Genomic DNA, 24,584 nt, shown 5'->3' on the forward strand with positions numbered 1-24,584 from the left:
GTGCAGGCAGGAGAACCTGACCCTGAAGTTGTCCGGATTTGTTGTGGAGTTGTGTTAGGGTTTAAGCTCTACCGAATTGACTATTGCATCACTTCCAATTCAACGGAAGGTTGCTAATCATGAATTTGCCTATAATGAACTCACAAGGAAACTGTTGTAGTCGTCTAATTATCGGATTCTGGTTCGCAATGGGAATCTGAAAATGTACACTTTTTGCTTCCTGGCAATTCCAGTTGTTGAAGATGTGGAGATGTCATTTTGATAACTATAGACGCTTCAGCTTAACATTCTTAGACGTGTGCATCGGTTTAGAGGAAATATATGGGACTATGAGAGCACATCTCATTGGGATATCACTTAAAGATGACAGAATTCCAGACATACTGAGGCAAGGAACATCAAACTCGGGCTTACAGATCCCTTGTTTTCGTAAAGATTGAAATTTTAAGAAACCATTGTTGGGAATGGAACTGGGTAGTATATAAGAAATTATCAGTTGTCCATGGTGTATTTACTTCTTCGTTGGTCATTGTTGAATGAATGATATGGCATTTGTTAGCAAACGTTCAAGGAAAGTCGAATTCATTCTTCTGCTTTGGCCATTGCGAATGTATTTCGTTAGCAAAGTCCAATCATTGATCACTTGTTAGCAACAAGGATTGAACATATCACTGGTTAGCCGAAGTTCAATGAGTAACGAACATTGTTGGGCACTCATGTGTAACGAACAATCTGGCACTGAATACACACCTATCTGTAGTATCTAAAAAAGGTTTGAACCAAATCCTTGAACCAATTTAAAATAAGACATTACTCAGAAGTCAACACTCAAGACTAAGAGTAGTAGATGGAACCAAGAGGAATTGGGATGTATCGGTATCAAGAAAATGGAATGACAGTAACAAGCAAGAATGACAGTTGCAGCAGTTACACTGGAATGTAGATTCAACATCAACATCATCTATTTTTAACCCAACCACCTTTCACAAGATTCAGTATGATAGAAAACTCAAAATTAAAACCAACATATCATTAGAGCATGGTCACTCGTTGAGAATAAATTACACACATCCAAAAATATTCAAAAGAAAAAACAAATATGGTATATGAAAACTACCTGGCCCTTTACATTAAAGTGGACCATATTCTTTGGAAACATGCAAATCGGAATAATTTAATTAAAAAATTAATGTCTCCGCTTAAAATGAAAATTTGAGCTTCTAGGTGTCGTCGACTTGTGAGTGAAATACAAAGCTCGGGAATGTTGTGGTGATGTCTCTGCTCAGAAGAAAAAACAAAACAAATCATGGTTATACGACGCAACGGATCTATAAAAAAGTTATTTTGCAGGCAATAATCACAGGTAATCTAAAACCAAGATAGATCGTGATAACATTAGGGTGAAACTTTTGGTTGAGTAACAACTAACAAGATAGTGTCCGACTTGTTATTACTCTTACAACCAGCATAGTGGAAGGGTTGGTGTGTGTGTGTGTGTTAGTGTGTGCGAGACTCTAGCATGATTATTATACGTGGGACTTACTTGAGGTACTGAAGAGTCATGTTTTTAAGAAGGGATGGGTGCCGCAAAACAAGGCTTCTCCACTCTTCCTTATCGATCCTCCCATCATGTTTTGTATCAGCTTCCTCAAATGTCTGAAACCAAGTTCCAAAACAACGAAAGCAAAAACAAAATCAACTTCAGCAAGAGACAATGAACTCCTCAACTTAATCGAAACATTCCTTAAATTATATAAAGATGAAAGAGGGGTTGAGAAAGCACCTTATCGATTATACTTTCTATCACCTCGTCTGAAAGATTCATGCCAGATTCTGCTAAGGTGGCCACTACCATTTGCTTCACCTAATATATAGAAACACATTATTTGTTAAAACTTGCAAAGGAATTGAGGATGATGAAAAACTGATCATGAAACAAAAATATTACCTCCTGCCTTTCAATGAAGCCCTGTTGCTTGAGGTCGTATAATTGAAACGAAACTGGAATTTAACATCACAAAGATCAGCAATACAGAAACTATACTATCACAGACTTAAGTATATTTTCATATTCATGTACCACACAATGCAAGTCGTTTTACAAGCACCAGCATAAGACAATCATGATGAATATCAGATACGTACACTCAATCTTATCGTCGATGGGGGCATTAGGATGAAAGACAGAGAGAGCACGAGCAAACTCTTCAAAACCTAGTATTCCATTGTGTTTTGTGTCAAACAAGTCAAATACCTGCAAAAACAACTGATAAATAAGTGGTTCCTTACCAAGACATTAAACAAATGCCTTGAGATGGTCCAATGATGAAATATATATTCAAGATATGCGATTCAAAAAAGACTGTGACAAGTTTGAAGAAGATTTAATATCTCACAGAGAAACGTACACGATCAGCGAATAAGCTCTCTTTCTTGTTTGTCTTGAATAATGCCAGTTGAAACTCCTCCTACATAACAGCATAATGGAAAAACAAAAGAGGTATGAAGAAAAAAGGAAAGAAATAGAAGTAATAGAGCAATGAGAAAAGGACCTAGAATATGAGAATGTGGAACATGGCAAACCCAAATCTGTACAGGGTAAGTGTTCCCAAACGAATTAAAAAGAATGTACAGAATACAAACCTTGTTGATCAACCCGTCATCAATCACTGCACTGCTAATCTTCTTAAATAACTCATAAAGTGCCTCTATTTCACTAACGCTAACTGCATAACAGAGGTAATAACAATTTCAGTCAGCATCTATTGCAGTTAACAAGAAGAGATTAGATAAGTGAATACATAAAGATATAACTTGGGGTTCCATAACATACACACTGTCTCCCTAGCTAGAATTTCAGGGTCTTCTAATCCTCTCGATTGTTTATACAAGTCAAGATCACAGCACCTCAGTAGGGAAGCACATAAATGCTTTAACCCCTCTATGCACTGCAACATGATATTTTGTGGAGATCAAAACACTCCATACCTGGTTTGCATGAAAAAGAGAAGAAATAAGAGATCAAATTCAAGTGTTTCATTTAAACTAAACAGTATATAACTTCTGAATAAGAAAACAAACCTTTTAACCATTTCCTGCTTCTTCTTACACAAACCCAAATAGCAAGACCCACAGAGCAGCGAAACCTAAATCTGCTTTCAAAGATAGATGAACTATTTTAGAATGATATATCAAAGACAAGTTTTGTTCTCATAAAGCCTAACAATAAACAATAAGCTGACATCTAGAGAAAGCAAGTTTTATATATGACTGAACATGCTTTATCAAACAGTCCTTACACATCTGACTTTCAACAAACCATCATAAACAACTACTAAACTAAATCCAGTCCTAATCTAATATTCAAACAATCTTTGTTGACAACTTCATAGTTTACTCATACAAGTCTCATCTATCAAACCAGTTACACTTTACAAGTTACAACAGCTCGCCTCAGCTACCGCTAGCTTATTCATACCATAATCAGAACTCAAGTCCCAAAACCATAATGGATTTGTGAATACGAAAAACACACACATTGACCAATCTTCAACCTGAAGTTCTAAACCATAACAATCCAATTCAAATTACGAATCTTCACCAAGCTAACTGATTTCCACCCTTCAAAATGCTTCTTCACAACGCCAAATTGGTTCAAAAATCACAAAACTTAGAGAAGCATAAATGAAGAAAATTGACACTAAATTTGAACTCAAAATGCTCACACCACAAGCATTCATACAAAATTCTATATCAAAACATCCAAATAAAAACATGAATGGGATTCGAACCCAAATCCGAATCCGAGATCCAACAACAGAAAACAACATATACAAATTGAAACAGATATGAGATTTGGGAAATCAAAACAACAGGTGAAGATATCATAAAGATGAGATTTTGATTTCAGAAATTAGAGGATTTACATGTAAAGGAGGAATCTTTACTTGGAGAGAGAGAGAGAGAGAAAGAGAGAGAGAGAGAGATATGAAGGAGGAAGGAGGGTCCTGATGGTGGTACAGGATCTCTGTGCAACTGGGGGTGGCTTTAGAGAATCTGAAGATGAGAGAGGAATGTGATTTTGAAGTTTAGAACAAGAAGAGAGGAACAAGAAGAAGCATGGGGATGGTGTTCTGTATACAAAGACAGATACTCATGTTGTGAGTTTTGTATCAAAGTGGAATACGACACCGTACGGGAGTTGGATTGGCGGATTTTCACGCGCCGCTAATGCATTATTGGAGGAGGTGGGTTTGTTTTGTACTTTTGTTTGTTTTTCTTCTTTTTTATTTTCTTCTGTTTGCGATTTTGAGCTTGATTTGAGAAAAAGGAAAGGGAAAAAGAAAATTATCTATTTAGCAATCATTCTCCACTTTCGGAAAGTCTTCATTTTATATGTTTTAAATTTCAAATGTAAAAATTTGAGACTCGGTAATGAATATTAAAAATCACCTTTTAATTAAAATATAGATAAAAAAAACGATTTACAATGAAATTAGAGACTCGACAAGAATTTTCTTTAATGGATAACTAACAAACAAATACTTGAGGAACATGTCAAAATTTTCTTTTGGATGGCCAGAGTTTTTGATTTCAGACTAAGTACATGTGTATTTATGCAACACTAGTCCATGAGCTTAAAGAATAACTAAATTGTGGAATTCTAATTGTATCAAAACAAAAAGAACATCGGAAATCACAACTCACTTGTTTATGACCAGTAGATTTTAGGAGCCTTCAAGCTCTTGGGGCTACAGACAGGGATACTTTTGGTTTTGTTGGAAACTTGAGATACTCTTCTGGATCACAGTCCGAATATTGATCAAGTGAGTGTGTTACTAACTTGCAGATATAAACGAGCCGTCTCATTTCGGCTAAAAGAAAATGGTAAATGGACAAAATATTGATAACCTCTAGGCCCATTGGACCAACTCTTGTTCGGACCAGTTGTGGATGGTTTTTGAACTAATAGTCCCATTACAGATCCATACATATATAAAGCAAAGAAGCTATTTTCTTCTAGCTCTTCCAATTTCAAATCAAAACCAGTGAAACTTTTCAAATTAGGGCGAAACCAAGCGAAGGGTTTTTTCTATCTCTCTTTGTATGAGAAGCGACGAAAGCCCTGAAATTCCAATCCATGGGGAACCGAAAAGAACGACGTCGTCTTGCCGCCATGTCCAGCTCTGGTCGCAGAGTCAAGCTCGACCTCTTCGCCGAACCCTCTGGTACTCTCTCACTCTCTCTATACATTTGTATATAAATATTTGATTGAATCAGATTAAAATGTTTAGGGTTTTCTATTTCAGTTTTAGGGTTTTGTTGCTTTTCTAGTTTTGACCATAAAGATTGTATCTTTATTTAGATTGAAGTGTTTTAGTGAAAATTATTATTGAATTTTAGTGTAATTAGGGGAATTAGTTTGTATTGAAGATTTGTATGTGGGTGTATGATAGGAGGAGATTTGGGTGGCTCTGCTGAACATGAGGGAGTTGGAGGAGAAGTACATTCGAAAGCCGAGTCTGGGTTACCCAATTCACCATCTTCTTCAGGTGGGTTTCCGTCAGTTTTGTTCAAAAAAGGACTATGTAGAGAGGACATGTGTGCCCAACAATTATGTTGTTCTCGAATGTACACAAGACATTGTTATGTTGTTTGCACCCCCGCAAGAATGTGTTTTCGGACTGTAGGTTTGGAGGAGGACATTCACTGTGAGATCAGGTCGGCCCCTTGCCCCACAGTGAAATTGTGAGTCGCTCCGTGTTCAGTTTGCGCCTTGTGGCAGCGTCGAATCATGGTGGAGATTTCAGCCGGGAAATTTATCTATCGGTTCGTATGTTCTTGGCTTTATTGCTTGGTGCTGTGCTGACATTTTCCTTCCATGTGTAACAGGTGCTTGCAATGAGGAAATCCGCAATTGTCAATTCAAATATTCTATTGCATTCTTAGACAGCTTTCGTCTCTCCCCATCTTAGTTGCAATTACTTCCGTTCAAATAAATATTGTAGCCTTTCTGCTAAGGTTTTCATATTTGGTGATTACTGAAGTAGGTAATATGAAGGATTGAATAATATCTGACATGCTAGTATTTTTAATGTCTGCAGGTCAGCGACCAGAAAATCCGCTGCTTTTACTTGGCCAGTATAGTGACGAGGAATTGGATGATGTCTCAAATAAAGCTCATAGTGATGCTGCTGTAGAGAATTCCTCGCCTCAGAATAACGATGAGGTAATCACAATGAGTTTTACTTATTTCATTCCATTATACCATATGGCCCTGTGGCCTCACCAATATTGATCTCAGTTACTGAGTACCTTGGTGACTTGTACATCTCTCTCTCTCTCTCACTTCACATGCTAAATGGTTTGCCTTTATCAGGTTAAGAGCGTGCTTGATGAATCGGGACAAAATTTGGATATCAAAGGTGGCAATGAGCCTGCCTCTCAGGATTTCAATCAAAAGGGAGTGGACACAAACTCTGATACACTGGATCGTGATCAGAACATGGAAGATAGTGATAGAAGAGAAAATGGTGATCCGACACCTGGAATTTCATGTACAGAAGTTGATTCGGAGGAGAAAGTTTCTTTGCCAGAAACTTCTAGTGTACAGGTTATTGGTGATGTCAGTTCAGGTTGGAAGATTGTGATGCATGAAGACAGTAAAAGCTATTATTACTGGAATACTGAAACTGGGGAAACTTCATGGGAAGTGCCTGATGTTTTGGCTCAAGCTGCCAAGTCAACATGTGACCCGAAAATGCCTTCTATTGATGAAAAAACAGAGAATATTCCTGTTGGTATGCAAGAGTCTAATCGTTATTCTAATTCTGACGTCATTGAAGGGTCTTCCAATATGGTTCCTCAGGCCATTTATGGGGATGGGTCCCAGATGAATGACTGGAATATAGGATGCTATAATGGATCAGAGATTGATCCCTCCTCTCATCTTGTAAAATATACTGAGGCTTTGTTAGAGAGATTGAAGTCGCTACAAGGGTACTCCCTCCACCCCTCCCAACTTCACGTACAAATACATCTTAATATCTTATCATGTACATATTTTCTCCTTCATTCCTAATTAGTTTATATCAATTAATTATGTATATGTTTCAGGTTCAAGGATCAACTGCAAGGTGTTGACCAGATCACAAAGTACATTTTGGAAGTTGAAATTAGACTGTTTGATTTGAAGTCACTTTATTCCTATGGATCATCTCTGCTTCCATTTTGGATGCATTCTGAAGGACAGCTTAAGCGGCTTGAGAGTGCAATCAATGATGAAATGTCCAAGATTGTTAAGCCTGGAGAAGCTGAGGCATCTCATCCATTATTCTCCCAGGGACAAATGAATATCCACAAAACCACAGGGTCTAAAACTGAAGTAGATCGAGTTGAAAATAAGCAACATATATCTTCTCTAAATAATTGTGAGGGTTCTCTTAGTGCGGATGCAGTCAATGAAGATCAAGAAGTTAAACACTCCACTGCAAAGAATGAGCATGTGGAGGTTGGTGCGAGTGAACAAGTCCACAGGATAGTAGTTCCTGATGAGTTAACTACCAAGAATGAGGTTTATGTCGAGGAAGATGTTGACATGGATGTGGACATGGAAGTTGAAGATTCAAACTCGGCTGGAAATACAGCTATTTATTATGGGGTGCATGCCGAGGAGTTCTCTGCAACAGAGCAGCCAAATAAACCTAGTTCAACTTCCTTACCCACATCGCTAGTTTCAGAGGATAATTTTGCGGTTCCACCTCCTCCTGATGAGGAATGGATTCCTCCACCCCCACCTGATAATGAACAGGTTCCTCCGCCTCCACCTGATGAGCCACCACCTGAACCTCCGTACCCTCCACTGCCATCTTACTCTGAGACCGGGCAACCTCCCTATGTAGAACAGTACAGTTTCTCCTATCCAGTTTCCAGTTTTGAATATTACGGACATACAGTTACTGAAGCACCTGGTAGTAATTATTATGGACACGCACACGCTGACGGATGCCAAGTTGCTGTACCCCACGTACCAGTTTACTATGGTACAGTTCCTAGCCCCTACACTGAAAATGCTCAGGTTGTGGCAAATCCTGTCGCGCCTGTAGCATATTATGGGCTTCATGATGGTGCAGTGCCTACCCCTCCTGTAGTCAGTAGTGTAGATTCCTTGCAATTTCACAGCGGGTCTGCTCCTCTTAGCTCTGACAACCTTGCATCTGATCAACCCAGATCTATCAACTCTTCTGAAGGAGCAGACAAGGGTTCAACTGTGCAGGTTCCCACTACCTCGGCCACAGTCGAAGCACCTGCAACTATAATGGAAAAAGATATTGTTCCTGTTCCACTAAATAATCCGGTCTCTACTGCTGCACCTATTCCTGCTACATCAGTGGTGGCTAAGGTTCAATCAAAAGGTAAAACTTTTGATCTATGGGTTTATTTGTTTGTGCAATTTAGATAAAAAAAAAGCTATATGGCTGAGATGGTAGTGACCTGTTATATATTTTACAGCTGTTCAATTGTAGTGTACACTATTTCTTTATTTTTTTTCTCAGTACGAAGTTTTTTTTGGGCATCATAAAGTATATTACATTATTTCTTTAGATGGGTCTGAAGTTACAACTTGTTAAAGACCTAAAGAAATACTCCCACTCCCTAGTTCCTTTCTTCCTTCAAGTGTGTCCTAATTTCTAGACAGTATTTTGCAGTAGAAATCATAAACGAAATCTTTGAGGGTGACACTATTGCCACTCTTGTTTTTTCTTTTTCCTGTTATTGACATCTGCAATGACAGTGAGGGAGTTTATTTTTATTTTATTTTCTGCCCCTCTGGCCTGCAGTGGTTACATACATCATGAAAACTCAAGCCAGCAAGTGCTTCTTTTTTGTTTAATCATACGTTCTATTTTGACAACGTATACAATGATCAACACTCATCATAATTCTTTTTCCAGTTCAAAGTACTAAAAAGAGGAAAACACCAGCTTCTTCTTCCTTGAGGTCTAATAAGAAAGTCTCCAGTTTGGTAGACAAGGTATATTCCCTCTCATCTAGTTTGCCACATTACTATTCATATCTTACCACATTACTAGCCATATATGAATATTTTGGATTCACCTGAATGTAATTTTGAATCAGTGGAAAGCAGCTAAAGAGGAGTTGCTTGAAGATGAGGAGGAATCTGAGGATACATATGAGTCGCTAGAGAGGAAGAGGCAAAGGGAAATAGAGGTATGCCGGAATTTAATTAATACAGGTCACATTGATTGTGGTAAAGATATGCAAAGAGACTCCTGGTTTCTTACGTAACTTCCTTTGCAGGAATGGTATTCGCAACAAATTACAAGTGGAGATGCCAAAGACAATGCTAATTTTCAACCATTAGGTGGCAATTGGTATGGGAAATCCTTGGTTAGAGATATTATTGAAACAAATTCTTTAATTTGCTTAGCTGCAGTAGAGATGTAGTTCCAACAAGATTTGCATAGTTGTGACTTGGTTGCTTTTTCCATGTTTTATATCTACTTTAATTTGATCTCATGTGATGTGAAATTCTGTTTCAACAGGCGTGAGAAGGTGAAGCGAAGAAAGGCTCAGTTAGCCCGTGAGGCTGCACAGACCGCACCCGAAGCACCTAGTAATGGGAACCAACAACCCGATCTTACCGAACTCTCAAGGGATCTCCCATCTGGATGGCAGGTATATATAAACGGGCCCTTATGCTCCACGAGCTATTGTGTACTGGCAGTAATTTCACTATTTAATAGACAGGCTCTCATAGTAATCCCTATGTGGTTTAATTTCATGCCTTTGATGATCAATTACATTTTATGGCGTTTGAAATATAACCCTTGTTTTGTTTGGTTTCCAGGTTTACTGGGATGAATCCTCAAAGCAGGTTTATTACGGAAATACTGTAACCTCAGAAACTACTTGGACAAGACCAACAAAATGACTCGTTTCAAATTTTCAAAGAAGATTATGTGTTTTTGCTTTGTATAGTCACCATTCAGTTAGCAATTATGATACTTGCCTTCTGTGCTAAACCAATCTTGTTGTCATCACAATGTTGTATGCAACTAGTTGCAAGTACTTGAGCTCGTTATGCATCCTCCAAAGGAGTAATAGTACAAGATTCTGGTCAGCGCTTTAGCTCATTTCATGGCATACAATTTTTAGAACGGTTCAGTTCTCGTTTCTTTTTTCTTTTCTTTTTTTGTTTTTTGTTTTGTATTTTTTTGTTAAGCAAGTTTACCCGAAATTTGTCAAGATATTACAGAAAGTATTACAACGACAGACACCCGAAGTGCATCAGTTGGCTGTTTTGCAGAATCTCAAACTCAAAAGCTAAACAAATCAAAAGAATACTAATCAAATTTAACAAATTGTCCAGAAACAAAAAGCATTGACAAAGAAAACACAACATTCTACATGTCCAAAATTGACCTGCCTTCCAATCAATCGTCATCTTTGCACATCCACACGGGTTCTTGGCCGGGTTTTTGGCTGGTGGTCGATAAGCTTAGCATAATTTCCTGCAGCGGCTTTTGAGAAAGCCTCTAGCTTTTCAAAAACTTCAAAGAACCTTGTTTTGAATTTAATCAAGGCTTGCTGCGTCTCCTTCCTTTTTGTTTGATGAGTCTTTTTATTTTCCTCTATCCTCTTCTTCAACTTTCCAATCTCCTCCTCCAACTTCTGCTTCTCATCCCCATCAATCTCCTCCTTAAGGATCCTATTCTCTCTGTAATTGACCCGGCTCTCAAGGTTGTTCAACTTCATCTTTTGAGCATGCTCCTTCCCTTGTTGAGCTCGTAGGGCTTCAACATCTTTCTGCAACTCTTTCATCTCCTTGGTCACCGTCTCTGCATTGTTTACCAGATTGTTTAGGGGTTCTGACCACCCTCTAACATCATTGTCTTCAACTTTAACATCATTGTCTTTAACTAACATGGATAGCCAACAATAAAGAACTTCAATGTATGCTGTTTGTAGGTATATATATGAAGCAAATCTGGGGCGCCAATTCTGAAGCTTTTCTTGTAGCTTTTTAGTAGCCTCTCGGTGCTTGTCATCACAAAGCAATGCTATGTGATTGTCTTCACCAATCGGGGGAGATTCTTTTACTTCTGACATGTTGTTCTTTTGGGTTCCATAAAACTGTGACATTGCTTTCCAGTAGTCCATCAATCCATTTAGCTGCTCAACTAGTCTGGGAAGCAAACGTTTGTCTTTCCATTCATTCACTTTCTCCTTGGAAATCTGGCCAATCTCAACATGTGGATTCACCTTTTTGGTATGATGATCCTCTCCCTCTGCATTGGCTTGGCTCTTATCTGATTTCATGATCCTCTTATCCTCTTCCTTTTCTTTTTTCAAATCCTTCAGGAGTTTCTCCTCCCAATCTTTCAGTTGTGTGAGTGCTACACCCATTATTTCAGATTCTTCGAAAGATAAAGAATGAACTCTAGAGCTGCTGCTTCTTGAGAGTGAGCGGAGGAGTTTGGGAGGTTGCAATGATTTAGACTTGTTTTCAATACTCTTTGTCTCCAACTTCTTTGAGACATCCTTACCATACTCATAGGCGTATCGAAATTGCTCTTCGACACTTTTCAATGCCTGCAAGAATTTCAAGTCGACATCCCTCCCTTCTGGCATACTGTTGGTGATCCATGGCAACTGGTGGGCTTCTATCACATGATTGTTCCCTTGCCTCCTTGTGTTTAAAGCCCCCTCTTCCTCCATAACCTCAACGTCATCATCATCTTCAGGCATTTCGACTATATATTCCGTTGTTGCATGACTCTGTTCCGTTGTTGCAGGATTCTGTTCTCCAACGAAAGCATTTATGGCGTCAGCCACTTCTTTGTGATAGCCACTAAACTGCAAGTGTGCAACCGCAAGATCACACCTTCGCTTTGAAGCCTTATTCAGAAACTTTTGTCTCTCTTTACAAAGAGATATTGCTTTCCTTAGAGATGTTTGATCGTGTGAAGCAGAATTTCCCATGTCGATCTCTGATTGCTCTGAATTTGGTATGCCCCTGAATTGAATTGAATTGTTATACGTAAAATGAGAGAGGGTATGCCCCTTTATATAGGAAAAAACAAGATATTACCTAGGGAGTATGGGAATATATTTGCAGTATATCACAACATACCTAAACTAATAGGAATGTCCTAACATTGCTAGCAAACCTAAAAAGTATAGGAATAGCTTCAATTTTGGTAAGTCCTACTTACCAAAACATTTCAGGCGGTGTTGTTCATGCAGTAGGATAGGAATGGAAGTATAGGAATATTATTTGCAGTATATTTTACAACTTACCTAAGCTAATAGGAATGTCCAAACATGTACTTGCAAACCTAGAAAGTATACGAATATATTAATGCAGAACTGGAAGGAGCCGGCAGGAATATCTATAATTTTGGTAAGTACTACTTACCAAAACATGTTGGTCATGCAGTAGAGATGAAGTCCCAATAATTCTTACAGTTACTAGCTAGCTTGGTTAAATATCACTCTCTTTTCCTACTCTTCATTAGTTAGCGCTTGCACAAAATTGAACTACTAGAAAATCCGACAACCAGGTTCATTAGCTGTTCCTGTCTTGAGCTATTTGAGCTCATCAAACTGCTCATGCATTCCAGCCAAAAGCACACAGTATCATGAAGTAAAGATTTATAAACTTCCAAAATATTTTGGGAAATCAATAATAATGGTAAGAATTTGACTAGTATAATTGTTCAATTCTTCATGAACTGTGTTGTAATATACAACCGAAAGAAAACCTTAAACTACGATGCAAAAGTCTCCATGGTATGTATTCTCAAATCCTTTCATCACCATGATCGCGCTCCCTTTTCTCTCGATAACCACCCTTATTCTCTAAATCCTTCAAGTAGTTCATAAAAAGAAGAAAGCCGAACAATAGCAAGCCTCCAGATCCTCCATTGTTTGGAGAGCCCTTCCCATTACCACCGCCACCATTATTATCGTTGTTATGAGGTGGTTTACCACTATCATCAAGCTTGTGCTGCTGCGAGTTCTCTGTAATTTCATGAACTATTATGTTGATTTTCTGAAAGTTACTTGAAAAGGACTATATATCTAGTATGAGCAGTATTTACTACAGAATAAAGAAGACGAGAAATACATCTTGTTCTCCAAAGTTTAGAAACCGACTTTTTCAATGCCACAAGATATGCAATTAACAATATGCATTTTCTCTTAGAGGGAAAACATACTTGTGATTGTTGGAGCCTGGCGTGTAACAGGTTTGGTCTGCAGTGCAGTACCACCACCACATCTGGCATTCTGTAAAAAGAGTAACAAATTCAAGACAAAAAATATGTAATACATCTAAAGGCAAAGCTAGTTGTATGCGGCAATGTAGCGTGTTCATTGCAAATTTGCAATACCGTTTGTGAAAAGTGTGACTAATTTTAGGAGATACTGAAGCCAGTTAACAATCCTACTTAGAGAAGTAAAAGACAATCTCAAAAATAGATAACACAGAAAATGAGAAAATAAAGTAACAAACTAACCAAAGCAGACGCACATATTGCAGAAGCTGCAGACTGCTTTCGACTAGACCCCACGATTGGTGTGATTGGTTTTCTGGTCTCGAGTGACAACCGTCCACCATTCTCCACCGGTCTCATCTGAAAATGCACCACGCTTCTATCAACACAAGCTCTTCTTGAACCTGCAGACCCATAACTCCCACCTTGTCTATGTCTTTGACCTGCTGAACCTGCTATCACGTACATATATACAAAGAAAGATCATACATCATACATCAGCAAACAGAAAATATGAGGAATTGAAACCATGCACATTCCAACCACGCACACTTTTATCGAAGAAATTCTGCCAAGAGAGACTGTTTGTTGTACCTGTGAATGAACCCCGTAAAGTGAAATAGGCACAAGGGAAGAGCAATAGGCCAGACCAACCTACAAAAACAAACCAGTTCCTTCATAAACTCATCGAACCTATTCTGTATTCGAAGATCATGTGTATGTAATCGTAATAATTTGACAGAAAAATCAAGTCTACAATTCCTACAAAGTCCACATTAGGTGATGAAAAAACATACCCATTTTACAAGTACTAAAAAAATGAATAGCCACAGACCTTAACAATGGATACTCAGACAATACCTATTGGCAATGGAGGTGAGTTAACAATTGTAGTTGCAGCTGCAGCAGTCAACATTCCCGCTCTTGATATAGATTAGCTGAAAACACAGAGGAAGCATTGTTGTAGCTTAATTAATCATAACCAAATATATAAGAACCCTAATGTTTCTTTCTATCTTCCAATCCCAATCATACAATACTCACTCAACAAAAGCATGATTTTTTGTTTTGGTCGAACAAAATAGCATATCTAAGAAACATACAGCTGTTACTCCTCGCCAGTAAATTCAATAATCTAGTTTCGGAATTTAGATTCACAAAAGCAATACAAGGTTTGTGCGAGTATACATATATCATACAGACATACAATGTTTCAAAAATAAAATTAGGAAGTAATTCGCTGCTTTTTTCATTCAATATAGAAAGAATTAGTTCATCCCTGGAAGGTTTGAATATTGCAAATTACCTCTCAAGAAGAAGACCCCAATCGCAGAAGACTACAGAGAAAAACCGAGGCTAGTGTCTAAAGGGTTTTACGTACTGTGAGACGTGTATATCAAGTATGAAATATAGTTTTTCTTTCTTTCCTTTTCTTCTCTGTGAGACGTCCATAAGTTGGCTAAAATATAAAACCCTACAACAACCGACTTGAAGGCTATGAAACAGAATAGGAATTGCTTCTTGTGGTAGAGAATAGTGCCAGTAGGTTCTCTCTGTCCCAAATTCGCTTAAGCATTGGCAAAGAAATTCGCTCATCTTCAAACATGAGTGACTGAATGCAACGGAACCCGCTAGCTAGACTTTTAATATCTTGGACAAGAATAGAGATACACCAAGGAACAATGACCTTGCGTTATAGAAGGCAATTACAGTGTTACCGATGGATTATTGATCTTCAAATTTGCATTATAATGCAAGTATTTTTCGAAAAGACTTGCCCGGATTTTTGTTTTAGAAGAAACTTTTGCCAATGATGTATATCGCATTTCTCTTCTTATTTCGAGTGCTGAAGCACATATTGACAATACGTGAATTGTAATCTAAAAAATGATCCAGAATTATACGTTTAGATTCTTGAATTTCAGTTCGCGCAGTCAGTAGGTGACCCAACTGAAGAATGTTCATGGTTCATCGTCAATCTATAGGTTGACAAAGAACATTTCATTTGCCAACAGAGAAAATTAAAGCTCACAATGAATCAAAACTGCAGATGCTACATTGAATCAATATTTTCAAGTAAAGAATACAAGTCTTTTTCATGAATTGATGCCCAAAAGTACGCAGGACAAGGACAACACCAGACTGACCCTTTTTGTAGGTATAGAAGTTAGAAATATTATTCAATACGACAGTGAAAAATATAGCCGTAGCAAGCTTAAACTAAGGTTCAATATGAAGACCTTTTCCTATTTTCTCGATAAGAGCCCTCACTTTCTTTATCCTTTAGAAAGCTGAGAAAAAGAAGAAAGCCAAAAAAGGCAAAGCCTCCCGACCAGTTGCCTCCACCACCACCCCCTCCGCCACCACCACCACCATCATCTCTGGGAGGGAATCCCGATCCACCATCATCTAGCAGTGGATTTTTTTCCTTGCCTGTAATTTCATTAAACAGTTATGTGATATTTGACAAACACAAGAATATCGAGGAGTAAATGGAATATGCAAAACATCAGTTCCAAGGGAATTCAGTAAGCATCAAACATCAAGACACCATACAAAACGAAGAAAAAAAATTCATCTCCAAACTTTCAAGCAGCGGAGAATTGACACCACTGTATATGCAATTACTGCTAGGTGTTGGATCTTACCAGGAAGATGTGTAATTGTTGGAGCCTCACGTGTAACAGTTTGTGTTTGCTCTGCACCGCATCTTGCATTCTGTAAAAATTGAAGCGAAATCAAGATACGTTTTGAAGTTAAGGATCAGTTTTTCAAGGGAAGAGAACAAAATTGTGTAATAATGTCATGAAATATACTCTTTAAGCATCTTTACGCACATAAAGTTCTTGACGTTTATAGGGTATTAACAAATAGAAGCTACAACAGACACGATACAATACAGCCATATCGGCTCAGCTACCATGCAACAAAATACAAACAACCATAAATGATTAACCAGGCTGATCTTCACAGCAATTAGCTCTTGTGAATCACCCTTGATTATGACATTTTGAAGGCATTTTGTTACTTCAAGATTCAACATTGCTTTTGCTTCAGCTATATGGTGATTTGTTTCATTGAGAAAAACATCCACACCAAGAGCCACCAAGTGCAGTGGCAGCTAATACTCGATACTCTTTGTCAACATTTATTTTACAAGTACGATTATAGGAAGAACTAAGTAATTAGGGTGGAGAACAAAAAAAGAGAAGGTTCTGTTCTATCTGCCCTATCAACAACATAGCATTTATCAGTCTTCAAGTGCCTCTTGCCTGAACTCAAAACAGAAGATGTTTTTCCTCATATGTTTCTGAGCTATGACTTAAGTTTCAGATAGGTATGTCTAGTTTCTCTCCCACAATAGCATATACAAACAGAGCTGATAATCTGATATTATAAGAAAACAATCTCAGATCCGAAGGATATAAACACATAGAGAAAAGGAATGCACTAATGATATAAGACATGCAGTAGAAAACTAACCAAAGAAGAAGCACATATTACAAAAGCAGACTGCATTCGACGAGACCCTGTCATTGGTGATAATGATTTTCTTCCCTCAAGTGATAACCGTGTGCCAAGCCCCACTGGTCTAATGCTAGAGCATACCACACAAACTCTTCTCGGACCAGACCCATATAGCCCAGCTCGTCCATGGTATCGACTAACTGACCCTACCACATACAAAGAAGCACATAACAATCATATATCATTCCAAAAACCAAAATGAAATTATAATAAATCCCAAAACCCTAGACAGTTTAATCCAGTTAATATCCTCCATGAACATGTAATTGTTTTACAGAAAAACTAAGTCCATATTTCTTACATTCCAACTTAGTTGGACAGCATACCCTCATTTCACAACAATAAGAAATGACAGCACAACTTGTCATCAACTAATCACGGAACCTTAACAAAGGTCACTTATGCAATACCTGCTGGCAGTAGAGGTGAGCTAGCAATTGCACTTGCTGCAGTCAGCATCACCATCTTGATGATAAAAACCACCTAAAAAAAAAAATCGTTGCACATTACGACTATAAACCAATCAACACCTACTTCTACGCACATATATTATAAAAACATAACACAATTGCCTGTACAAAGAGCATACGCGTCATGTGAAACAATGTCCCAATCGGTTCTTAATTCGAAAACTCCCAACTCCAATCACTATGGTTTCATTCAAAGCACATCAAATGCTAGCTTGCTTACACAAATTGATATTTGATCAGCCTTTTCATTAGAAATTACCTAAAATGGTGAACTTACCGAACCCAATTATACATACTAAACCCTCCTAAACGAAAAGTTGCAAAATTTTCAAGTTCCCCAATTCTTATTTACATCAAAACAACGATCTATTCAAGCTAGAAAATCCAAGGTTCAATTTATTCAGGTAACAAGAACACTAAAACTCTCAAAGTTTCAATCTTTTCAGGTGGTACGACTCAGAACCAGAATCAAAATTAAAGTCTCCTTACCGGATAAAGACTCCTCCTTTGGAGTTGAACCGCCGCAGAAAATCACGAACCGGCGAACCCTTTTCGAGCGGCGTGGTTATGAGAACGAAACCCTAACCCTAACCCTAATGGTCTGGAAATTCGAAAATTGAAGGAGATTTTGAGGGGTTGTGGAGTTTGGGTTTGGGATTTCTATTGAAGGCGGTGAAGAATAAAGAAGAAGATGAGCAATGCCTTAACGAACGGCACGTCGTATAATGAAATTTACGGTGTTGCCCTTGCTGTGGATTCTTAGCCTATTTTGGGCTTCAAGTAAGAAGTGGCCCAAAGGTAAGCCACAATATGAGTTGTTTTCCCTTGTGATCAAGGATACCTTCTCAGCCTTGGTTTGCTTGTGTTTCCGAGGAATTGATGGAATGGGATTATGGAGTTTCCATACTGTTATTAACTTATTATTGACACAAAATCGATTTGAAAACTTGACAAAAACTCTTTTATGTGAGAAAATTATATGTTTCTAAGTGTTTCTAGAACTCTAATTTGAGACACATTTTAAGGAGACCGCATAACATTGTTCGACAATAGAATGTGTTTTGACCGCGTAACCGGCGAACTCTTAATTGCTTATATATTTAGGCTTGATACATAAGAAGCAGTCAGATCGTGGTAGCTAGCACGCAAGTGATGCAACTCAATTTGTGTATTTATAAGAACAAAATTTGCCTTTTTCAAAAACAAAAAAGAACAAAATTTGCCAAGTAGCTCATGATATGATCTTCGACATCCCAAGATCTGCCATGCCTTAGTTAGATTTTATGTTCTTCACGTATCATTCAGTATTTTTGTAAGGGATGAAAAAACTTGTCTGCAGCCTATGGTTCAGAAAACGTCCAAGGATTAAACTCAAAAGTATCCATACTTGCCTAGAAAGCTAATATATATTCTTTCTCATACATCAAACTGCTAGAGAATGGCATGCATCATGACTATAGCTCCTTAAATTAGGTAGATAAATTGTCACATGTCTCATACAAGAAGTACGTCTGAATGTATATAGTATCATATATCATATAGTATAAATACTATAGAATGCATCAAAAGTTAGCAGTTGAGAATGAATTCAAACTGAGACCAAATACAAGTATAAATCAAGAACACTTGGATGACATCAATATCTACAATGTCATTTTGGTTCTGATTGCAGATATGAATTCAAGGAAACATGCTACACAGTCAGTCAGCTCGTATGAAAAAAAAATGGAGCTAGGCTTAATGATATCCCTACATAATGAAGTTACTGAGCTTCAACCGAGTCATTAAGGGGACTCTGCTTACTAGCACCGGCCAGCTCTGCATAGTTGGAGAGGTTGGAGCCAACAGAACCACCGCGGGGAAGACCTGAATTCCTGTGGTGTCTGCAACGAAATGATCCAACGTGAGTGGTGGGTGAGCAAAGACAGTTCTTCCACCTTGCACTTTGAGGTTTTGCAGATGTTGGTGTGGCAATGTGTGAATGCTTCTTGAAATCTTCCAAAGTAAACTCTGGTATGGTTAGGTTGGGACCCTTGCACTTCATCCTTGAGGTTTGGGATTTCTTCTCCATCTTCTCAGCCATTTATGTCTTCAAACTTTACCAAAGAATAAAAATAGCCCTCATTATTCAACAAGCCCAAGGGTATTCATCCGGCTCCTCTAAAGTGAGCTTTTTGTGAAGTTAGTAAATTTTGCTTGATCCCTTCATCAATTTCTATAATTTAATTCACTAATGGAAACTTTTTATCTTCAGGTCCTTCAAGGATTATTTATGTGCAAAGTGTAAAACATCAGCTGTATGGAAACCTTTCAATCATTTCAACGACTTCAATCTGTCATGTACAGAAATATATATGCAGGATATGAGGTGAATCAACGTAATGTCACTGCAGCTATATTTCTCTATTGCTATCATAATTGGATCAAGGCAGAAAAGCCAAAGAATCATTGAATTCAGGGAAAGTGATATTACAGAAATGGTGGTTAAATAGAAAAATTATGTTACCTGGAGATTATGTCTGGAATAGGCAGAATTTCAACCCCAAATGGCCAAGCAATGTTTTTCTCAGGCTTTGTAGGCTTGTAGCAAGAGCAAGGAACAAGGAACAAGGAACAAGGGTGAGATTGTGAAAAAATGTGTTTCACAATTATCCTGCTACCCACCCCCAAACACAGAGAGAAAGATTATGTTAATGTAACATGTCAACAAATTTTGATATGCAGAAGTCACTAATAGCTGAATTTTTGGCTTCAGGTTTCAACCAACTCCATTTTTGTAGCTGTAAATTTGTGGTAACAACTTATTCTGAAGTTCCAGCCACTAATTTGGTTTCCATTGTACTTGGCACCTCTTATGTTATATTCCAATTATAAATGATATCCAAGAAAATCTGTACTGTACACGCTAAAACTATTTTTGGCTAATACTGTTTCTAGAAACCAGAGTATTATTGGCCAACAAATTATGCAGGCAACCATCATTTTGATATAGAACGAACTAAAATGGTTTCTGATTCTGAAATTTCCAATGAAACTGAAGTACTAATTTTGGCTGATTACACAATGTATTGCATTAATAGTTCCCTCAAATTAGCAAAGTTAAGCCTAACCAACATATCTGGTTAGTACTTCATGTGAGCATAAGCAGAAAATAAGACGATATGAGGATACAAATAAATTTCACTCTCTTTTTAATTTTTCTTTTTCGCATTCTGTTTTAGAAAATGAGGCAGGGTAATTTGGTATGTCTATGTCTCTACTTTAGCCTCTTGTATATCTTTGCCAAGAATGACTTCAACACAGCCTGCACCGCTTTACTTGGATGAGCTTCAATGGATTTTGTAATCTTGTCGTAACTGCTGCTCTCATACTCAGCAAAAACACCCTACAAACACCAAGATAAAATCACAAATGTTTAAAAGTTAGTTCCAATTTCAGAGATGAAAATAGAGAACACATGATGGTACCAAAATGTAAGGTAGAATGAGAAGACCAGGAGCCTAACCTGAAGATCAAGGGCATTGTATAGCTCTTTCACTTTCGCAATACACTCTTGATCGTCTTTCCCATAGTTCTCCTGTGGTAACATAATACATAGATAAATGTGGCCAAGATCAGCTATAATATTAGGACATAGTACTTGCTAAAGCGTATGAGCAATGAATAGTACTTGCTAATGCATATGAGAAATGAATTTCTTGCTTACATGTAATAGTTTCTTCTGTTCCTCGTTGGAAAGTTCTAATGCTTTAACAACCAACCAAGAACACTTGAAGTCTTGAATGTCAGTCCCAACCTGATTGTTTCAATGACCAACAATTAAGTCTCCCATGGCTGTCTGATGGTAGAGAGTAAAATGACTAAAAGCTAAATAGTATAGATCCAAAACATACCTTTCCGATCACTTCAGGATCACCAAAACAATCCAAGTAATCATCCTACAAAATACAATAACAGAGTATCATTTAAAGAGATGTATGCTAGTTTGAATGCTTCAAAGACAGAGGAAATGAAGAAAACAAAGGGTAATCATAGATATTGGTATTGGTCGTCTTTGGAGATGATGTTGTAGCTGTTCTTGTTTACTTTTGCCTAAATTCCTACAGTTCATTGGAAATAATATAACAGAAGTAATTCCATGAGAAGTTAACAGTTACCTGTACTTGAAAATAAGTTCCCATCTCAACGAGAACATTCTTCACATCAGCATGGCTTTCAAGATTTTCTCCTGCCATTAACAATGCACATGCCACCTGAGTGCATAGATGGGTCAAAATCATTTCAAGTTAAAAAAAATCACTAAATTCTGGCACAAACAAACATTTACTACATCCTGTCACAAACAACAGTATTTGACTCCATATAAGCAGGGGTCTGTACTCACTGGAAGGTAAAATGAGTAGTAAGCTGTTTTGTACTGAACAATACGCCGGTGACTGCATGATAACACAAGCGTTTCAGTCTTATGCACCAAAGATACCTAAATGAGATTACTGATAGTCATAATAATATATAATTCAAACCATCTCAAATTTCACTTACATCCCCAAGGAGTACTTCGATAGATCTTTCTCTCCTTCATGAGTGGTGATTAAATCAATCATTTGTCCATGGGCGGTTTGAAATTCCACCTGCATACCAATATTGATGATTGGATAAGTGCTCAAAAGACAAGAAACTTGCTGATCCTGATCTACACTATTTGAACACAACAGTACCTCGTTAAATAAATCCAGCAGATCCACGTAGTACGGCTTCACCCTAAAATGCTTTTTGAGAATCCTTGGAATATGATTACGAAGAATGATGCCATCATTCGCAGCAATCATGCCAATCTAGGATTCACAATTATAAATGTTAGAATTTTCAAAGCAATCAGAAAGAGAACTGCACAAGGAAAAGGTGAAACCTAGTTATAAGCTCACACCTTTGGTAGTCTGAACCAGCAGGGCTGACCCCTACGCGTATGGGAGCCATCCATGATGTCATCAAGAACAAGAAAGTAAGCTTGAAGCTGCAGAACTCAAAGGAAAACAAGTGTTAAACTTGTGATCAATGCGGAGCAGAAAAGCTGCAAGAACATGAGTAATTGTCTAGCCATACCCATTCAATACACCAACCAAGTGCACAAGACTGAAAAACTTCATCATCTGTTAGCTCCCCTCCTTCCTTAAGTAATTTTAAGCTGTCAACAACGGATAGTCCACGATTCAACTTTCCTCCTGGAACGTTGTAGTCCAGCATCTGCAACAAAAGGGGAACAATCACACACATACTCCATTGTGATGTATAAATATCAGTAAGGAATAGAAACAAAAGTGGTTGACGGCAACAGTATGAGAAAAGAAAATCCACATATCACCCTTCGAACAATATCTAGGTTCACAAGAATAATATTTAACCTTAGTTTCATTGGAAGTAAGATAATCCCACACACAAAGGCGCACATACACATATGCATGCTATACATGGCTCACGTTGCTATTATGGTTGCACCTTCAAATGCATAAACACATAGCAAAGAGGAAAAATCTCATGTATGCATGACTATACTTGGTGAATCTCATTTGCGTTAAGATAGAATACACAGTTCTCAATTGTAATCTTTGGAATTCGCTCATCTACAGTTCTACAAGCCTCATGCTTGATTAGTCTAGCTTTCGAACAGAGGTTCACTGGTACAGTTTCGAACACCTCTATTTCTCTTTCCCCCTTTATCTTCAGACCATCAATTTCACAATACGTCATAGATTTCCAAGAACCATTACATACAATCTCAACAAAATCATGTTAATCCAGTGCCTCAAGTATATAAACAGCCAAATAACAATTGCAGCAATATTCTCTGATTCCAACATTCTTATAAAAACACATATGAATCTGACCAATCTAAAATACAACTAGTAAACCCATCAAAATATTTTCAGCACAGAAACAAAACAAGAAAAATAAGACTAGTCCAGATTCGAATGAACTTCCACAGCACAAAAGATCCCAAACTCGATGTAACTGTAAAATGAAAACACTCCATATTTCGATCCATGCACATTGAATCGAAATCATCAGAACTTTCATCCCAGGAATCAAATCACAAAAATACGTTTTGATCTGTACAAAATATCTTCCACACCACAAAACACAAAGAAACCAACACTCTGCAACAGTAACACACAATAAGAAAAAAAATACTCGATCTTTCAAAGCCATGCACATCGAAACATGAATCCAAAAACAAACCCAGAAACAGAATCAACAAAACTTAAACAAAAATAAAAAAACAAACTCAATGCCACAAAAACACTCGATCTTTAACCATGCACATTGAAACCCAGAAAGAGAGAGAGAGATGGGATTAATACCCGCTCGATCCATTGGCGAGAAACATCTGTGAATTCGAAAGCAGGGTCATTGATGAGCTCGGATTTCAAAACAGAGTAGACCTCCAAGAACTTGACTTTCAAATTGCTCATTCTGTTTCAGCTGGGCACAGTTACGTGTTTCAAGCTCGCAAATTAAGAAGTGAAATATGAAGTGAGGGAAGAGGAGGAGGAGAAGGGTGTCTTTAATATCTTAAAGAGCCGCAACCTTTGAACGAGCGAAGCAGCAACACTAGTGTTAGGCGACTTGATGCTCTCTAGTCAGGTCTGGTTGGCTCAGTTTTTTCTGTTTAGCTGGCAATACTGTCTCATCTAGGAAAAATAAGAAATAGAAAAAAAACCATAATACATATATAGCAAAACAAGAAAATTTCTTGCTCACTCTAAAGTTTATCAAGTCAAATATCAAAAATTTCAAGCACACCACCACCATCATATTCTCATATATAAGAGCTTTAAAGTTCATCAAACTCATGGGTAAGTTTGGTAAAGAGCAATAAAGAAAACCAATAAGTTTATAATACTGTATAAGTCGATAAATTTTCGAGGAATTTAGTAAAAACTATGTACGTCACTATGTATGTAAACAATGAGGAAATTTAATTAACAAATGATAAAGAGTTTAAGGAATATAGTTTTTTTTTTCATATTTTATGCCTAGAAGGAAAAAGGAAAAGGAATATATTGTTTTTTTCTAATAGAAAAAGGAAAAGGAAGTAAGGAACTGTATTTTTTTTCCATTGATGGTAGGCAGTTTTGGCAGTTGTGAGTTGTTGACGTTTGGAAAGCCCTACGTCAATTACAAGGTACAAGATAATGAAGATATCTAACTACCAAAGCACCGCGGGCATGAACGACAAGATCTTCTGACTCTGTCCAACTATGGCAGCTCTCTCTCTCTTTTTCAA

The 24,584-nt window shown here is 37.6% G+C and overlaps 5 protein-coding genes across 6 annotated transcripts; 1 reads left to right on the plus strand and 4 right to left on the minus strand.

Moving 5' to 3' along the window:
- Window positions 1–940: 940 nt before the first annotated feature.
- LOC101301472 (calcineurin B-like protein 3-like) lies at window positions 941–4,072 on the minus strand. Its single transcript, XM_004294862.1, has 10 exons — window positions 3,927–4,072; window positions 3,082–3,152; window positions 2,834–2,988; window positions 2,644–2,726; window positions 2,409–2,468; window positions 2,146–2,254; window positions 1,949–2,001; window positions 1,784–1,864; window positions 1,544–1,656; window positions 941–1,278 (listed from the first exon to the last, which is right to left on the minus strand). The coding sequence occupies exons 3-10, from the start codon at window positions 2,955–2,957 to the stop codon at window positions 1,221–1,223; spliced, it is 681 nt and encodes a 226-aa protein (XP_004294910.1). The 5' UTR covers window positions 2,958–2,988; window positions 3,082–3,152; window positions 3,927–4,072; the 3' UTR covers window positions 941–1,220.
- Window positions 4,073–5,206: 1,134 nt separating this feature from the next.
- On the plus strand, window positions 5,207–10,090 carry LOC101298981. Its single transcript, XM_004294853.1, has 9 exons — window positions 5,207–5,228; window positions 5,457–5,552; window positions 6,105–6,229; window positions 6,380–6,999; window positions 7,117–8,414; window positions 8,955–9,034; window positions 9,139–9,231; window positions 9,322–9,395; window positions 9,567–10,090. The coding sequence occupies exons 4-9, from the start codon at window positions 6,506–6,508 to the stop codon at window positions 9,883–9,885; spliced, it is 2,358 nt and encodes a 785-aa protein (XP_004294901.1). The 5' UTR covers window positions 5,207–5,228; window positions 5,457–5,552; window positions 6,105–6,229; window positions 6,380–6,505; the 3' UTR covers window positions 9,886–10,090.
- A 5,247-nt stretch (window positions 10,091–15,337) lies between these two features.
- Window positions 15,338–18,004, minus strand: LOC101302917. Its single transcript, XM_004294867.1, has 5 exons — window positions 17,789–18,004; window positions 17,240–17,312; window positions 16,785–16,975; window positions 15,950–16,019; window positions 15,338–15,734 (listed from the first exon to the last, which is right to left on the minus strand). The coding sequence occupies exons 2-5, from the start codon at window positions 17,292–17,294 to the stop codon at window positions 15,529–15,531; spliced, it is 522 nt and encodes a 173-aa protein (XP_004294915.1). The 5' UTR covers window positions 17,295–17,312; window positions 17,789–18,004; the 3' UTR covers window positions 15,338–15,528.
- An 819-nt stretch (window positions 18,005–18,823) lies between these two features.
- On the minus strand, window positions 18,824–20,001 carry LOC101304261. 2 transcript variants are annotated; one of them, XM_004294872.1, is made up of 2 exons: window positions 19,806–19,982; window positions 18,824–19,395 (listed from the first exon to the last, which is right to left on the minus strand). In XM_004294872.1, exon 2 carries the CDS (start codon window positions 19,380–19,382, stop codon window positions 19,062–19,064), a length of 321 nt encoding a protein of 106 aa, XP_004294920.1. In that variant the 5' UTR covers window positions 19,383–19,395; window positions 19,806–19,982; the 3' UTR covers window positions 18,824–19,061. The 2 variants fall into 2 exon arrangements, with proteins under 2 accessions (XP_004294920.1, XP_004294921.1); XM_004294873.1 differs by having other exon boundaries at window positions 18,864–19,632; window positions 19,806–20,001.
- Window positions 20,002–20,304: 303 nt separating this feature from the next.
- Window positions 20,305–23,964, minus strand: LOC101300324 (farnesyl pyrophosphate synthase 1-like). Its single transcript, XM_004294858.1, has 11 exons — window positions 23,659–23,964; window positions 22,403–22,543; window positions 22,227–22,313; window positions 22,018–22,134; window positions 21,842–21,930; window positions 21,684–21,735; window positions 21,457–21,552; window positions 21,193–21,237; window positions 21,006–21,095; window positions 20,805–20,876; window positions 20,305–20,684 (listed from the first exon to the last, which is right to left on the minus strand). The coding sequence occupies exons 1-11, from the start codon at window positions 23,767–23,769 to the stop codon at window positions 20,556–20,558; spliced, it is 1,029 nt and encodes a 342-aa protein (XP_004294906.1). The 5' UTR covers window positions 23,770–23,964; the 3' UTR covers window positions 20,305–20,555.
- Window positions 23,965–24,584: the final 620 nt, after the last annotated feature.

Source organism: Fragaria vesca, linkage group LG3 (genome assembly GCF_000184155.1).
Source record: "Fragaria vesca subsp. vesca linkage group LG3, FraVesHawaii_1.0, whole genome shotgun sequence".
Taxonomy (NCBI): domain Eukaryota; kingdom Viridiplantae; phylum Streptophyta; class Magnoliopsida; order Rosales; family Rosaceae; genus Fragaria; species Fragaria vesca.

Bases quoted from the DNA above. Each gene is read 5' to 3' on its own strand.
- LOC101300324 (XM_004294858.1), bottom strand. From the start codon at position 23,769: ATGAGCAATTTGAAAGTCAAGTTCTTGGAGGTCTACTCTGTTTTGAAA. The intron at 21,096-21,192 runs GTATGTTTTGGA...TGAAACAATCAG, and splicing joins ATCCTGAAGTGATCGGAAAG to GTTGGGACTGACATTCAAGA. The intron at 20,877-21,005 runs GTAAGCAAGAAA...ATGTTACCACAG, and splicing joins AACAGAAGAAACTATTACAT to GAGAACTATGGGAAAGACGA.
- LOC101304261 (XM_004294872.1), bottom strand. From the start codon at position 19,382: ATGGCTGAGAAGATGGAGAAGAAATCCCAAACCTCAAGGATGAAGTGC.
- LOC101302917 (XM_004294867.1), bottom strand. From the start codon at position 17,294: ATGGTGATGCTGACTGCAGCAAGTGCAATTGCTAGCTCACCTCTACTG. The intron at 16,976-17,239 runs GTATTGCATAAG...TGTATGTGGTAG, and splicing joins CTCACCTCTACTGCCAGCAG to GGTCAGTTAGTCGATACCAT. The intron at 16,020-16,784 runs GTTAGTTTTCTA...CAATTTTTACAG, and splicing joins TAATATGTGCTTCTTCTTTG to AATGCAAGATGCGGTGCAGA.
- LOC101301472 (XM_004294862.1), bottom strand. From the start codon at position 2,957: ATGTTGCAGTGCATAGAGGGGTTAAAGCATTTATGTGCTTCCCTACTG. The intron at 1,657-1,783 runs GTGCTTTCTCAA...ACTTGGTTTCAG, and splicing joins TAGAAAGTATAATCGATAAG to ACATTTGAGGAAGCTGATAC. The intron at 1,279-1,543 runs GTAAGTCCCACG...TCTTCTGAGCAG, and splicing joins ATGACTCTTCAGTACCTCAA to AGACATCACCACAACATTCC.
- LOC101298981 (XM_004294853.1), top strand. From the start codon at position 6,506: ATGGAAGATAGTGATAGAAGAGAAAATGGTGATCCGACACCTGGAATT. The intron at 9,035-9,138 runs GTATATTCCCTC...ATTTTGAATCAG, and splicing joins TCTCCAGTTTGGTAGACAAG to TGGAAAGCAGCTAAAGAGGA. The intron at 9,396-9,566 runs GTATGGGAAATC...CTGTTTCAACAG, and splicing joins CAACCATTAGGTGGCAATTG to GCGTGAGAAGGTGAAGCGAA.